The sequence below is a fragment of the Camelina sativa genome, chromosome 5 (genome assembly GCF_000633955.1).
Source record: "Camelina sativa cultivar DH55 chromosome 5, Cs, whole genome shotgun sequence".
NCBI classification, from domain to species: domain Eukaryota; kingdom Viridiplantae; phylum Streptophyta; class Magnoliopsida; order Brassicales; family Brassicaceae; genus Camelina; species Camelina sativa.
Genome location: NC_025689.1, coordinates 6,691,739 through 6,708,739, shown reverse-complemented (window position 1 = coordinate 6,708,739; position 17,001 = coordinate 6,691,739). Strand labels below are relative to the sequence as shown.

General features: G+C 33.6%; 2 protein-coding genes across 2 annotated transcripts; both read left to right on the top strand.

Annotated features, from left to right (window-relative positions):
- LOC109132821 (protein DMR6-LIKE OXYGENASE 1-like) lies at positions 13,991-14,618 on the top strand. Its single transcript, XM_019245225.1, has 2 exons — positions 13,991-14,272; positions 14,352-14,618. Exons 1-2 carry the CDS (start codon positions 13,991-13,993, stop codon positions 14,616-14,618), a joined length of 549 nt encoding a protein of 182 aa, XP_019100770.1.
- LOC104785853 lies at positions 15,270-16,154 on the top strand. The gene is made up of 2 exons (XM_010511142.1): positions 15,270-15,483; positions 15,757-16,154. Exons 1-2 carry the CDS (start codon positions 15,420-15,422, stop codon positions 16,056-16,058), a joined length of 366 nt encoding a protein of 121 aa, XP_010509444.1. The 5' UTR covers positions 15,270-15,419; the 3' UTR covers positions 16,059-16,154.

The window sequence follows — 17,001 nt, the reverse complement described above, 5'->3', positions numbered from 1 at the left end:
GACACACAATCTGGTCTAAGATAAACATATACAATTGTACTTTTAGGTTTATCATTCTCTATGTTTCTTGGTTGTAGACATTAATGTAATAGACTTCACAACATAAGTTTCATTTCATTCTAGCTTTGTAAAATATGTCAACAATCGTTTGGATAGTCGATATGCAAAGAGAATTCTTTGTATTTCTAAGATTGTGTCAAGAACTTGATAATGAATATAATCTTACTTTTTTGGTTCTGTGGTAGAAAATTCACAAGTTTTGGTTATTGTAATGAGTTTAAAATATGTCTATTCACGATGAACTATGAGTGGACAATATAATAGTTCTTTGATACTCAAATGTGAAATCTATTTGTTTAACATGTTACACTTTTTAGATCGAAATTGTAATTTAAAGCGAACACTATAAGGGCATGTTTATAGGAAGATCAGTTTAGGGTGTTCTTAGAGTATAAATATTGTAAAAATAATGTAAGATCAGTAGTTAAGAACTTTTGTTAAGAAGTTAGTTATTGGGAGAACATGTATAAGATCTTAAGATTTAATAATATAGTATTCTTATAGAAATTTAAGAATGTTTAATAAATACATAGTCTAGTGTTTAATAAATAATTTAAGAATGTTTAATTCTATTTAATAATATAATGTTTATTAATATTCTTAAACATAATACAATTATAAAAATTTATAAAATAACATTTTAATTGCAAACTTACGAAACTTTTACTAAAATTCAAAAAAAAACAAACATATTACTTAATTTATTAAGCAAGACAAATATTTTATTTAATTAATACATAGATTAATGACCAAATTTATTCCAAATATACATAGATTAATACATAGATCAATGAAACAAAGCTCACATTTTTGTTTAAAATTCAATAGATACCTTCAGAAACAATCTCAAACTACAACTTATTTTCAAGATTGAAATAGCAGATTGTTACAAGATAAAGTGTTTTCCTCAGAAAAATTCAGATAACTATTACTAATCATAAAAATTAATATGAAAACACCAAGTCTTGAAAACATCTTTTGCTACTTGCTTCAAGCTCTTTTGGCTACATCAGTGTCATCTTCGAAATCTCCTTCCACTGGTCCATTCTCCATCTTAATTTCACTTTTCTCCATGCTTCCAAATTGATCTTCACCGCCAAATTGGCTACCGGCAGCAAACTGAGTATTGTCACCACCAAACTGCAAGCTGTTGGCAACAGGGTTTCCTCCAAAGCTCACATACATTTTTACTCTATCAAAGTTTCATAGATCAGCAAATGAACTTACCCGACCATCCAAAGCCACTAACGAAACAAACAAGTGCCTAATTTGTTCACTAACACCCTGCCATAACATTCACAAGAACAGTAAAACAGATCAGTTGCTTACTTTCAACGACTTCACCATATTTAGTGAAAGCTTCTCTTAAGCTATCCTCATCCATGCTATAAGCCATACCTTACAACAGAAACGAAAACAAAATCACAAAGTTAGGTAACGAAAAAGCTTAGAAGAGCTTAGAAGATGACATACACCTTATAGCCTGAAAAAACGAAGGGCTTGGTACCTGTTGTAAGGTTGATTTTCTTCAATTCTGGTGGCCAGAGTAAGACTCGCAATCCCAACTAGTATTAGAGTCCTTTCGCTTTTGAATAATCCTTTGCTCAGGAATCGATCCAACAGACCAACTCCTAGAAACAATGTCTCTTGGTGAAGCTCCATTTCAGAACATTGCTGCTTGTAATCAGAGAGAAGACAATCAACAACACAGAATACCATAGCTTACTGATACATAAACCTTTAAAAGATTCCAAAGTAAGCTATATAGACTTCTTTAGGCTAAAACATTCTTAAAACCAGAAACAAGATTTCCGAATATTTATTCCCTTCTGCTACTGATACATATTTACGAGCTTCAACATTCAGAGATCAAAGATATATATAACTACATGCAAATGAACAGATTCACCTTCACAATCCATTGAACCATGATGGAGCGTAGACGTGTGATGATATCAGTATGGTTCATCCTGGAACAGTAAGCTTTAGCACAGTCCCGCATATATGCAAGACTCCTCTCTCTTTCCCTCAGCCTTTGATAGCTCTCTTCCACCTCTTCATCATCAAACCTTAGCACCTAAAACGACAGTGTATACTTAAGATCCATTCTACAACACAATTTCAGAGTCAAATCTTGAAACACAGAGCAGAGCAAGTCCCAGATCAAAATAGACTTAGTAATCGATTGAATTTTAAAAACCTATAACCACATCTTCAATCTCTAACCACTAGCAATTGTTCCAAGAGCTATGAAGGCATTATACAACTTACTTGAGAGAGAACTTCTTCCTGGCAAGAAGATCCCAATTCGTTCGGAATTGTGGATCTACAGAACTGTTCCTTGAACTCGAGGTACAGAGAGCGAGAATACGAAATAGGAGAATCAGAGGAAGATTTCTCAGAGAATTCACTACCAGGGTGAGACCAGGAGATCGGTCGCCTCGGTGTTTCAGTGGCCGGACAGAGGAGACAACGGTGAGGGAAAAAAAATCTCTCGCCGTTTCGCTGTCGTCGTTTGCGGGAGAAGAAGAAAAAATTATGTTCCAAAAGAAATGAAAAATAAAACGAAACTTTCTTTCAGAGGGTGACACGTCGCCTTTAGATCAGCCGAAGAACTGATCTTATTCAAGATCACATGGGCCGATCTTATGGGTACTGTTCAATTAATTTTAATTTTAAAAGCCCCAAGATCACCCATGTGATCCACCGATAAATATGGCCTAATAACAACAAGAAGCTAGTCAAAGAGAAGCTATTAATGATAATGAATATAATATTAATTTTTGTTCTATAGTAGGAATTCACTAATTTTGGTTTATTGTATTGAGTTTCAAAAATCTTATGTATACACGATGTACTATGAGTGGACAATATAGTTCTTTCATACTCAAACGTGAAATCTTTTTGTTTAACATGTCACACTTTTTAGGCCAAAGTTGTGATTATAAGCGAACGCTATAATAACAACAAGAAGCTAGTCAAGCAGAAGATATGTCACACATTTTAGGCCGAAATTGTGATTTAAAGCGAACGCTATAATAACAACAAGAAGCTAGTCAAGCAGAAGTTATTGTGATTTTTTTACTTCAGACTTTTGAGATGCAATAGACAAGGTTTTTTTGAAACGGGTAGTACAACACAAGTAGAGATGGATGTGACCATTAGCAGAATTTTATATTAGTCAATAACGTATTGTTTTTTAGGTTAACAAAATCCCAAAAGATAGTAATGAAAATTTGGAAACTTGTCTAAAACAAAGGAAAATATGTTGACCAGGAAATAAGGGGAAATTAATTCGATGACCAAATAAAAGAAAATGTATATAATACCAGAGAATTAAATTGAATGAGATTGTAGTCCACAAATTAATATTTCTTTGGAAATTAATTTAACATTTATGTGATGGATTCACTCCTGTATATACTCCCAATGTCTAATTGTTGCATAAGTCATAAGAAAATTGAAAGAGTTGGAAAGAGAAGGATGATGGTTTGTAAGAGTTTGCTTATCGTTCTTTTAATTGTCTCTCTCTTTGGTCTTCACCAATGTAAGAATTTGTTCAGTTTTTTTTTTAAATTTTATTTTTAATTTATTTTCCTACAAACCAAAACTTATAGTTGATGCTACTCAACTCAAGAATATTTGTCTCATCTCACACATCTAAATTCATATTAGCATTTGTCATATGATTTGATGGATTCATATACAAAGTTCCAAACACATCCAATAAGATCATTGTTCTCCCTGAAATATCATAGCTCAGTCATACATGCATATATTATTTTTTTCACATCTATTTTGACAGTCAACATACATTTGTTGTTATTTTCGCATATACTTTATAGAAGAAAGTTATTAGTTCAGATCTAATCAAAGATGGGCTGTAATATTACACTTGACATATACTCAAAATTTATACTTAAATATATCACCATTACTATTGCAACATAATTATTTTGAGATAATACTTGTAGGTCAAGAGCCGGAGGATCCCGATCATCCAAAGGGAATAGAAAGATGTTTCCATAAATTTATGGGAGAACCATGGACACTCGAGTATTTGTGTTGTATAAAAAAACCTTCCATGTGCACTCCAATCATCTATCCTAAAGATTGCATTAAGTGCCCACCGCTTACAAAAGATGAAGCACCGTCTCTTCCAGTCGATGCAACATTGCCTCATATGTAAATGTTTATTGATCGATGATGTTATTTAAAAAAAAAATCATTAGATAAAGTTTCGTGTATCATGCAGAATTTTAGTCTGACATTTGAAATAAATTGTTTGAGAAAAAATTTCGGCTTTTATATATTTAATGTCTGCTGAAACAAATAGATCACCAATATCTGGTCTCTATCTTTGATATGCTTCACAGTCTTCTCTCATGTCGTGGATGTTCTGGGAATGGGCCGTGATTACATGCTGCAATGTAAGGGTGGCTGCATTTTTTCAACAGGTGCGAAGACCAATCTTTTCACGTATCACATATTTGATGTAATGCTTCTCGAGGAACAAAGTATTGCTACTGTTTAAAACACAATTTTATTTTTCAAACCATGGACATTCAAGGAGTACAAAGCAAGGCCTAGTATCTTTGCATTTGTATGTAGTATCAATAACCATGTTGTCTTTAGAATTAGAGGCTAAAGCATTAGCATCTTGGAACACATGTTGTTAATAAAAGAGTGTCATGATAAGAAAGGGACGAGGATTCTACTGTTGAACAGTCCATGTAAAGGCGAGTGAGTTTAATTTAAAAGGTGGTTTTGATCATCAAAACTCATCGGAAAGCAAATAACTAGCATTAGAGAGGAGTTTAATTTAAGGTGGATATAAGCAATAAAGAATAGTCTATATGGCAGAAGAGGACCAAGGGTTCAAAAGATTTTAGATTAACTAACTATTGCGTGTTTGTAAAATGTAGTATGGTTCAGAAGTATGAGCATAAGAGTGACTTGGAGAAGCATAAGTTTGTGAAATTATAGACTATTTCAGGACTTAAGCTGTTGGAAGTGGCCAGTTCTAGTCCAGGAAAGTGTTTAAGTTATTTGAGATTGGTTTCTTTGGAACCTAGATGGAGACGAGACGGGTTAAGCTGTTACAACTGGTCGATGAATAGGGTTATTGGATATGTTTATATGAGATGCTCGAGCTCAGTCTTCAAAATAAAGATTGTTTTATCTAACAACCTGTATCTTTGGAAGCAATTGTGCTGTTGTGCAAGGTTTTTGAGAGTTTAACATCTAGATCTTGGGGAAAAATCGATCACCGACACACAATCTGGTCTCTGATAAACATATCCAATTGTGCTTTTAGTTTTATCATTCTCTGTGTTTCTTGGTTGTAGACATTAATGTAGTAGACTTCACAACATAAGTATCATTTCATTCTAGCTTTGTAAACTATGTCAACAATCGTGTTTGGATGGTCGATATGCAAAGGGAATTCTTTGTATTTTTAAGATTGTGTCAAGAACTTGATAATGAATATAATCTTTTTTTTTTGTTCTATGGTAGAAAATTCACAAGTTTTGGTTATTGTACTGAGTTTAAAATATGTGTATTCACGATGAACTATGAGGGGACAATATAGTTCTTTGATACTCAAACGTGAAATCTATTTGTTTAATTTTTTTTTTTTGTTCAAAATCTATTTGTTTAACATGTTACACTTTTTTGGCCGAAATTGTAATTTAAGCGAACGCTATAATAACAACAAGAAGCTATTGTGACTTTTTTACTTCAGACTTTTGTGACGCAATAGACAAATTCTTTTTTGAAACGGGTAGTACAACACATGTAGAGATGGATGTGACCATTAGCAGAAATTTATATTAGTCAATAACATATGGCTTAATTAGGTTAACAAAATCCCAAAAGATAGTAATGAAAATTTGGAAACTTGTCTAAAACAAAGAAAATATGTTGACCAGGAAATAAGGGAAAATAAATTCTATGACAAAATAAAGGAAAATGTATATAATACCAAAGAATTAATTTGCATGAAATTGTAGTCAACATATTAACATTTTCTTTGGAAATCTATATTTAACATTTATGTAATGGATTCACTCATATATATATTCTCAATGTCTAATTGTTGCATAAGTCATAAGAAAATTGAAGGAGTTGGAAAGAGAGAAGGATGATGGTTTGTAAGAGTTTGCTTATCGTTCTCTTAATTGTCTTTCTCTTTTGTCTTCACCAATGTAAGAATTTGTTCAGTTTTTTTTTTCCCATACAAACCAAAACTTATAGTTGATGCGACTCAACTCAAGTATATTCGTCTCATCTCACCCATCTAAATTCGTATTAACATTTGTCATATAATTCGATGGATTCATATCCAAAGTTCCAAACACATCCAATAAGATCAGTGTTCTCCCTGAAATATTATAGATTAGTCATACATGCATATATCACTACAAGAAAACAAGTTAGAACTGACAAGCTGATCTGTCAGTTTCTCGTCGGAAACAAAGATTACTGACAAAAAACTGACGGAAACGTCCGTCGGGTACAGATTGTCGGAAAAATATTTCTGTCGGTAATCTGTCGAATATTTCTGACAGATTTCCGACGGACAATTATCAACGGATTACTGACGGTACCTATTGTCGGTAATTCTGTCGGTAACTGTCAGTCAGAAATCCGTCGGTTATTGTCTATCAGAAATCCGTCAGAAATGTTTTTACCGACGGTTTACCGACCGAACTATATTCGAAAATATCCACCAAACCGACGGTATAACTGACGGTTTAACGATGTTTCCGACAGATTTCCGACAGAACAGTTCCGAGAAAACTCCATCATTTCCGACAGATTTCTGACAAATTTTTTTTTTTTGTTTTTTCAAAAAAAATAGAATAATTATACAAATTTGCATTAAAATTGAAATGCTTATATATTTAAATTCAGAAACTTAAAAATATTATTAAAGTTAAATTCAGAAACTTAAAACAAATATTATAAAAACCAAAAGAAAGCAAATTAAAATTCAAGAAAACCTAAAAAGCGGAATGTCGTGCCCGTGTCTCACTCATGAACGCTGCTAGCTCTGCGTCCCTCTTCTTGTACTCCTCGTCCCTTCTTTTGCATAGCTTGTTCTGGTTGGAACTCTTGGGTGGGAGCAAATGAGAAGCACGTTGTAGGACCTTGCTTCGAGGAGATTGCCTAGTCCGAAAACTCGTCCCTTGGTTTTAGTGGACTCCGATCCATCAAGAGATTGTAGCATCGAATCATCAAATCATCAAATCATCAAATCAATAAAATCATCAAATCTATAAAATCCAATTATTGTTAATTTAATTCATCAATTATCAAAATTCAACTAACAATCACATAAAAAAAATCCAATTAACAAATTTTAATTCATCAATTAACAAAACTCTTTTTTTTTTTGAGCAAATTATCAATTAACAAAACTCAAATAACAATTTAATTAAGAAAATTAAATTAACAAAATTCAATTTACAAAACTCAATTAACAAAAATCAATTTATCAATTCAAAAAATAACTTAACAAAATTTGGGAGCAAAATTCAATCCATCAAAATTTCAATCCATCAAAATTCAATTGTCACAAAATTAATTTCATCAAATCCAAAATACAATCCAAATCCTCAAATCAATAACACCCAAACAATTTCAATTCATCAAATCTTATAAACCTAGCATATTCCTAAGATATCTAACAAAACTAAGAAATTTAAAAGGGAAAGAGAGAATTTACGTCATAGCTTCGCCGGAATCTGATGAGAGAAGAGCGCCGGAGAAGGGAGAGAGATCGCCGGCCGGAGAAGGGAGAAGGGAGAGAGCTCGCCGAAGAAGGGAGAAGGGAGAGAGTTCGCCGGAGAAGGGAGAAGGGAGAAGGGAGAAGGGAGAAGGGAGAGATCGCCGGCCGGAGAAGGGAGAAGGGAGAGCCGGAGAGATCGAGAAAAATAAAAAATTGTCGGGATAGCTAAGGGAGAAGAAGACAATTACTTAGGTTATATCGAAATTTCCGACGGAAAACCGACAGAAAAACCGTCGGTTATGGCTAAAATTCTTAATTTCAATTTATTTCATTCCCGGGTAAAAATTTCGAGACCCGTCGGAAATCTGTCAGAACTTTCCGACGGATTTCTGACGGATATTGATTTTCGACGCTAGTTACTGACAGATTTCCGACGGTTTATAGCTTAAACTCATTGATTCCATAATTTTTCTTCATAAATATGCATATATTATGTGTTTATGATAACCATGGAATTAATTCTCAAAATAAGGAATTCTCAAAATATGCATATATTAGTTGGGGTTTTTTTCGGGAATTTTCCCATTTATTATACTATAATAGTTATTTATTTACTAAAATTTTGGACAGAAAATAGTAAGATGGAATTAATTACGCAAAAATTAAAAATCTACCTTCGAGTTACAATAAGTTTAATAAAAACAAACTATTTTGAATCAGAAGAGTAACCAAAAGAAACTGATATCCGTCAGAAATCCGGATATGTTGACCAGGAAATAAGGGAAAATAAATTCTATGACAAAATAAATTCTATGACAAAATATGAAAATATGTTGACCAGGAAATAAGGGAAAATATGTTCTATGACAAAATAAAGGAAAATGTATATAATACCAAAGAATTAATTTGCATGAAATTGTAGTCAACATATTAACATTTTCTTTGGAAATCTATATTTAACATTTATGTAATGGATTCACTCATATATATATTCTCAATGTCTAATTGTTGCATAAGTCATAAGAAAATTGAAGGAGTTGGAAAGAGAGAAGGATGATGGTTTGTAAGAGTTTGCTTATCGTTCTCTTAATTGTCTTTCTCTTTTGTCTTCACCAATGTAAGAATTTGTTCAGTTTTTTTTTTCCCATACAAACCAAAACTTATAGTTGATGCGACTCAACTCAAGTATATTCGTCTCATCTCACCCATCTAAATTCGTATTAACATTTGTCATATAATTCGATGGATTCATATCCAAAGTTCCAAACACATCCAATAAGATCAGTGTTCTCCCTGAAATATTATAGATTAGTCATACATGCATATATCACTACAAGAAAACAGGTTAGAACTGACAAGCTGATCCGTCAGTTTCTCGTCGGAAACAAAGATTACTGACAAAAAACTGACGGAAACGTCCATCGGGTACAGATTGTCGGAAAAATATTTCTGTCGGTAATCTGTCGGATATTTCTGATAGATTTCCGACGGACAATTATCGACGGATTACTGACGGTACCTATTGTCGGTAATTCTGTCGGTAACTGTCAGTCAGAAATTCGTCGGTTATTGTCTATCAGAAATCCGTCAGAAATGTTTTTACCGACGGTTTACCGACCGAACTATATATTGTCTTTCACATCCATTTTGACGGTCAATATACATTTGTTGTTATTTTAGCATACACTTTATAGAAAAAAATTATTAGTTGAGATCTAATTAAAGATGAGCTGTAATATTACACTTGATACATACTCAAATTTATACTTAAATATATCTTCATTACTGTTACAACATAATTATTTTGAAATAATATTTTAGGTCAATAGCCAGATCCCGATCGTCACGAGCCGGATCCCGATCGTCACGAGCCGGACCCTGATCGTCACGAGCCGGACCCCGATCGTCATGAGCCAGACCCCGATCGTCACGAACCGGATCCCGATCGTCATGANGAGAGATCGCTGGCCGGAGAAGGGAGAAGGGAGAGCCGGAGAGATCGAGAAAAATAAAAAATTGTCGGGATAGCTAAGGGAGAAGAAGACAATTACTTAGGTTATATCGAAATTTCCGACGGAAAACCGACAGAAAAACCGTCGGTTATGGCTAAAATTCTTAATTTCAATTTATTTCATTCCCGGGTAAAAATTTCGAGACCCGTCGGAAATTTGTCAGAACTTTCCGACGGATTTCTGACGGATATTGATTTTCGACGCTAGTTACTGACAGATTTCCGACGGTTTATAGCTTAAACTCATTGATTCCATAATTTTTCTTCATAAATATGCATATATTATGTGTTTATGATAACCATGGAATTAATTCTCAAAATAAGGAATTCTCAAAATATGCATATATTAGTTGGGGTTTTTTTTTGGAATTTTCCCATTTATTATACTATAATAGTTATTTATTTACTAAAATTTTGGACAGAAAATTGTAAGATGGAATTAATTACGCAAAAATTAAAAATCTACCTTCGAGTTACAATAAGTTTAATAAAAACAAACTATTTTGAATCAAAAGAGTAACCAAAAGAAACTGATATCCGTCAGAAATCCGGATATGTTGACCAGGAAATAAGGGAAAATAAATTCTATGACAAAATAAATTCTATGACAAAATATGAAAATATGTTGACCAGGAAATAAGGGAAAATAAATTCTATGACAAAATAAAGGAAAATGTATATAATACCAAAGAATTAATTTGCATGAAATTGTAGTCAACATATTAACATTTTCTTTGGAAATCTATATTTAACATTTATGTAATGGATTCACTCATATATATATTCTCAATGTCTAATTGTTGCATAAGTCATAAGAAAATTGAAGGAGTTGGAAAGAGAGAAGGATGATGGTTTGTAAGAGTTTGCTTATCGTTCTCTTAATTGTCTTTCTCTTTTGTCTTCACCAATGTAAGAATTTGTTCAGTTTTTTTTTTCCCATACAAACCAAAACTTATAGTTGATGCGACTCAACTCAAGTATATTCGTCTCATCTCACCCATCTAAATTCGTATTAACATTTGTCATATAATTCGATGGATTCATATCCAAAGTTCCAAACACATCCAATAAGATCAGTGTTCTCCCTGAAATATTATAGATTAGTCATACATGCATATATCACTACAAGAAAACAGGTTAGAACTGACAAGCTGATCCGTCAGTTTCTCGTCGGAAACAAAGATTACTGACAAAAAACTGACGGAAACGTCCATCGGGTACAGATTGTCGGAAAAATATTTCTGTCGGTAATCTGTCGGATATTTCTGATAGATTTCCGACGGACAATTATCGACGGATTACTGACGGTACCTATTGTCGGTAATTCTGTCGGTAACTGTCAGTCAGAAATTCGTCGGTTATTGTCTATCAGAAATCCGTCAGAAATGTTTTTACCGACGGTTTACCGACCGAACTATATATTGTCTTTCACATCCATTTTGACGGTCAATATACATTTGTTGTTATTTTAGCATACACTTTATAGAAAAAAATTATTAGTTGAGATCTAATTAAAGATGAGCTGTAATATTACACTTGATACATACTCAAATTTATACTTAAATATATCTTCATTACTGTTACAACATAATTATTTTGAAATAATATTTTAGGTCAATAGCCAGATCCCGATCGTCACGAGCCGGATCCCGATCGTCACGAGCCGGACCCTGATCGTCACGAGCCGGACCCCGATCGTCATGAGCCAGACCCCGATCGTCACGAACCGGATCCCGATCGTCATGAGCCGGACCCCGATCGTCACGAGCCGGACCCCGATCGTCACGAGCCAGACCCCGATCGTCACGAGCTGGACCCCGATCGTCACGAGCCGGACCCCGATCGTCACGAACCAGACCCCGATCGTCACGAACCAGACCCCGATCGTTACGAGCCGGATCCCGACCGTCACCAGCCGGATCCCGACCGTCACGAGCCGGACCTTCCATATGATGTTTCCATAAATTTATGGGAGAACCATGGCAACTCGAGTATTTGTATTGTATCAAAAGACCTTCCATATGCACTCCTGTCATCTTTCCCGAAGATTGTATTAAGTGTCCGTCGCTTACAGAAGATGAATCACCTTCTCCTTCGGTCGATGCAACATTGTCTCATATGTAAAATGTTCATTGATTGATGATGTTATTTTATAAAAAAAAAATCATTAGATAAAGTTTTGTGTATCATGCAGAATTTTAGTATGATATTTAAATAAAAATATTTGAGAAATATTTTTAGATTTTTATAAATTTAATGTCTGCAGAAACAAATGGTTGTTTTTTGTGGCGTAACAACACTATAAACAAGAAAAATAGAAGAGGTGGCTTTTACTGATTGGCACCAATTATTCCATGATATATAATTGTCTCCAAATTACAAAAAGAATAACAAACCAAGAAAATTTAAGTAGAAACGGTTCAAAAACAGCACAGTAGTTTTACATTTTTTTTTGGTGGAATTGCACTCTATAACCAACAAAAAACTATAATTTAACAACTAACTATTCTAACCATGAAAAGCTAATATACACTATATAAACTATAATATATAGTGTTTACTTTTAAAATTCAAATCATATCATATGTAATATATATATCTTACTATAGTTTTTAATTTTTCTTTTCTCATCAATATTTCAACTTTAAAGAAAAAGATATAATGAAAACAAAAATTNAGACCCCGATCGTCACGAGCTGGACCCCGATCGTCACGAGCCGGACCCCGATCGTCACGAACCAGACCCCGATCGTCACGAACCAGACCCCGATCGTTACGAGCCGGATCCCGACCGTCACCAGCCGGATCCCGACCGTCACGAGCCGGACCTTCCATATGATGTTTCCATAAATTTATGGGAGAACCATGGCAACTCGAGTATTTGTATTGTATCAAAAGACCTTCCATATGCACTCCTGTCATCTTTCCCGAAGATTGTATTAAGTGTCCGTCGCTTACAGAAGATGAATCACCTTCTCCTTCGGTCGATGCAACATTGTCTCATATGTAAAATGTTCATTGATTGATGATGTTATTTTATAAAAAAAAAATCATTAGATAAAGTTTTGTGTATCATGCAGAATTTTAGTATGATATTTAAATAAAAATATTTGAGAAATATTTTTAGATTTTTATAAATTTAATGTCTGCAGAAACAAATGGTTGTTTTTTGTGGCGTAACAACACTATAAACAAGAAAAATAGAAGAGGTGGCTTTTACTGATTGGCACCAATTATTCCATGATATATAATTGTCTCCAAATTACAAAAAGAATAACAAACCAAGAAAATTTAAGTAGAAACGGTTCAAAAACAGCACAGTAGTTTTACATTTTTTTTTGGTGGAATTGCACTCTATAACCAACAAAAAACTATAATTTAACAACTAACTATTCTAACCATGAAAAGCTAATATACACTATATAAACTATAATATATAGTGTTTACTTTTAAAATTCAAATCATATCATTATGTAATATATATATATATATATATATATCTTACTATAGTTTTTAATTTTTCTTTTATCATCAATATTTCAACTTTAAAGAAAAAGATATAATGAAAACAAAAATTATGATGAGTGAACGAAGGAAGAGAAAAAAAAAATGTACTAAGTTTTAAGAAATAGAAAACTCTTTGTAAACTTTTGCAATTTACCAAAAAGTTAATAGTAACCGACGTCGTTTCATGACTTGGTCGTGAGTCCTCTCTCGTCGCGACGACGGCGACACTGTCTGCTTCTGCCGTCGGAGATATCTCTACTTCCGTCTCCGCCATCTGCGAATCTCCCGAATGCTCTCAAATTTTGTATCTTCCTTTCTGGTTTGTTTTTGCTTCCTAGGTACTCAATATGCTTTGCTTTCCTGATCAATTGGTACATTGATAAATAAACATATGTGAAAGTGAAATAGTGGCTGTATCTGTATTCTTGGTTTTGCCCTGTTTCTGTATGAGTCTCGATTCGGTTTTGCTACCATTAACTTTTTTTTGTTAGAAACAGAGGTAACATCAGTCTCACTCTTTGAATCTTTTGCCTGTTTCTTTCCAGGTCTAGTACAGAAATTTTGTTTCATGCAATAAAATTCATGCATTCATGCATTGATAAGTTTTCTCTATATTTGCTAACTGATTATTGATGCATGCACGTGGCCATGCATCATTTGCAGGACAACGAAGGAAAATGTCGCCGTCGACGATAGCTCCGGTGGTGGAAGAAGAGAACAAGAAATACCAAAAAGGTGTGAAACATTTTTGTGACAATGGTGTGACCAAAGTGCCAACCAAATATATATGGCCTGAACCTGACCGACCCATCTTCACTAAATCCGACAAGCTCATCAAACCAAAACAAAACCTAAAGCTTCCCCTCATAGATCTCGTTGAGCTTCTTGGACCTAACCCAAAACCCAATGCGAAACCTACGGCTTCTTCCAGTTTGGTTCCCAAAACCCAAATGGTTAAAGTAAGCCATAGCTTACACAAAGTTATATTTAGCTTGCTTGCTAAACAAGTTAGTTATGTTAATGCCAATGGGCATGTAGGTGGTGAATCATGGGATGGAGGGAGATGTGAGCAGAAACATGATAGAAGTGTGTAAGAGATTCTTTGAGCTTCCGTACGAGGAGAGATCAAAATACATGTCGTCAGGCATGTCGGCTCCAGTACGATACGGCACGAGTTTCAACCAGATCAAAGACAATGTCTTTTGTTGGAGAGACTTCTTGAAACTCTACGCACATCCTCTGCCTGATTATCTTCCTTATTGGCCTTCTTCTCCCTCCGACTTCAGGTCAGATTTCCCAAATTAACATTGGCGTTATCATTTTTTTTTTACGTTATTTTCTTTTTCGGATTATTGCTTTGCGTTCTTCTCTCAAATGAGATAATGGAATTCTCTAACAAAATTTTAACAGAGATTCATTTTTTTCATTTTTTTTTGTTTTGCTTTAAGTGAAATCGCGGGAAATGTTTTTTCTTCGTTGTATAGAAAAATAATAATTAGTATTTGGATTCAAAATTCAAAGTATCCAGATTTCGACTCGGCGAGTCTTAAGTTTTACTATCTAAATTTGTAAAAGTGATTTTCGGATATATGTCCAAAACTCCAAACATAATTCGATCTGTAAAAAAACAGAAAAATAATAATTGAAACCTTGATCCAAACTAGCCAAAAAGAAAAAGAACGTCAAGCACTGTACCCTCACATTCACATGTAACTTTTTATTTATTTTATTTTAGTCAATAATGTATCATTAATTAGGTTCACAAAATCTAAAAATTAAAAATCTTGTCTAAAAGGAAAGAATAAAAATATGTTGACCAACAAAAAAGGAAAGGAAAACAGAAATTAATGAGAATGTAGAACCAATTGCCAAAAGAAGGCAACAAATATAAAAACCGACGAAACAAAGGAAACAAATATGAATTAATTAATACATATAATTGAGTCTTCCATAAAATTAACTTTTTTTTTTTGTTTTCTTTGGAAACAATAAAAACGTCATACTAACATTTATGCGATCGATGTATTCTTGATGGCTTTGAGTCCGGGGTAAACACACAAATCTAAGTTCTGCATAAGTCATAAGAAAATTGAAAGAGAGGAGGATATGTTGGCTTGTAAGAGTTTGGTTATCGGCCTCATAATTGTTTCTCTTTTTGGTCTTCACCAATGTAAGAATTTGTTTTAATATTTTTTCTCCCACAAATCAAAACTAACGATATATATGCAAGGTTTTATTAGCATGTGTGTGTTATTTTCAATGTATATATATTTACTTTTTGTTAAAGCCTTTTAAATGTACGTATTACACACTAGAATTAGTCCATACGAATTCAGTTTGTACATGGTTAGTAATTTTTTTTTTTGTGATTACTACATGGTTAACGTTTGATTTTATATATGAGCTAATAATGAAAGTGTTGTTTGGTGCATAATATTTGCAGGTCAAGAAGATTATGATTATGGACATCCAAAGGGAATAGAAAGATGTTTTTCGCGATTTGAGGGAAAGCCATATTCATCGGAGGATTTGTGTTGTGTCGAAGCTCCTTGGATTTGCTTCCCTGAATACCTTAGGAAAGAATGCATCAAGAGGTGCCCGCCTCTTCGAGAAGGTGTACCTCAGCCTCCACCGCCGCGAAAAGGAGCTGTGCCGTCTCCAGCTCTGCGAGATAGAGCAGCGCCGTCTTCATACCTGCGAAAAGGCGAAGCGCCGTCTCCATCACCCATGTCATCTCTTTTTTAATCAAGTCTTTCAACAAATAATAATCTCCCTACCTTTTAATTGAAAACAAATAATAATAATTACATATATATATATATATATATATATATTGTTTATCAAAATGTGCGATGACAAATTGAAAACAAATAATAATCTCCCTACCTTTTTACTTGAGATCTGTTGGGGGTCTTGTTTTCTGGTTCGTTCTTTTTCACTAATGTTGGTTTAATTTGGCTTTGTTTGATTTACTTAGGTGGGTGAATTGAAAGTGCGCTCTTATGCTTATGCATCACCACAATTTGTTTGTGATTAGTTGTGGTTACAATTTCCTTCTCATAAAGTGGCCAACTAGTTATATATAAATTACAAAAGATTGTATGTATTCCATAAATTAAAATAACCATTTTTTTGAAAAATATAAGATTATCATTTATGTGATGGATTCTCTCAAGTATTATTATATAAACATCTTAATGGCTTTGCAAAGAGGCACGCACCCAAATCTACTTGTCGCGCAAACCATAGCAAATGTCTCTCTTTGGTTTTCAATTTTCATCAATGTAAGAATTTGTTCAAGTTTTATTATTATAATTTTATTTTCCTCACAAACCAAAATTAGCAATAGATATGTATGGCGACTAGTTAAAAGCCTGCTGTGTTCCTTCAAAAAAAAAAAAGATTTAATGGGATATGTAGTCTATTTTTGCACATATAGTTATGAGAGTGATACTAGGTTTTTTGTGTGTCTTATCCTAGTAGGTTTAATTAACCTTAAGTGTTGTAGTATTTAAGGTGTCAATCCAAATGGGATGTTGCTAGCAATCAAGATGCAATCAAGGAATCACAAGTCAAGCCAATTCAAAAAGAGTGTTTTTTCTAATAATCCTAGAATGACAAAAAATGCAAACAGAAATGTGTTCTGGAACTAGAAACGAGAATGCAAGACAAGAAATGAAAATTAATA

What these genes read in the sequence shown, in the direction of transcription:
- LOC109132821 (XM_019245225.1), top strand. Translation starts at nt 13,991, where the DNA reads ATGTCGCCGTCGACGATAGCTCCGGTGGTGGAAGAAGAGAACAAGAAA. An exon ending in CCAAAACCCAAATGGTTAAA is followed by an intron (nt 14,273 to 14,351) that starts GTAAGCCATAGC and finishes ATGGGCATGTAG; the next exon opens with GTGGTGAATCATGGGATGGA.
- LOC104785853 (XM_010511142.1), top strand. Translation starts at nt 15,420, where the DNA reads ATGTTGGCTTGTAAGAGTTTGGTTATCGGCCTCATAATTGTTTCTCTT. An exon ending in TCTTTTTGGTCTTCACCAAT is followed by an intron (nt 15,484 to 15,756) that starts GTAAGAATTTGT and finishes TAATATTTGCAG; the next exon opens with GTCAAGAAGATTATGATTAT.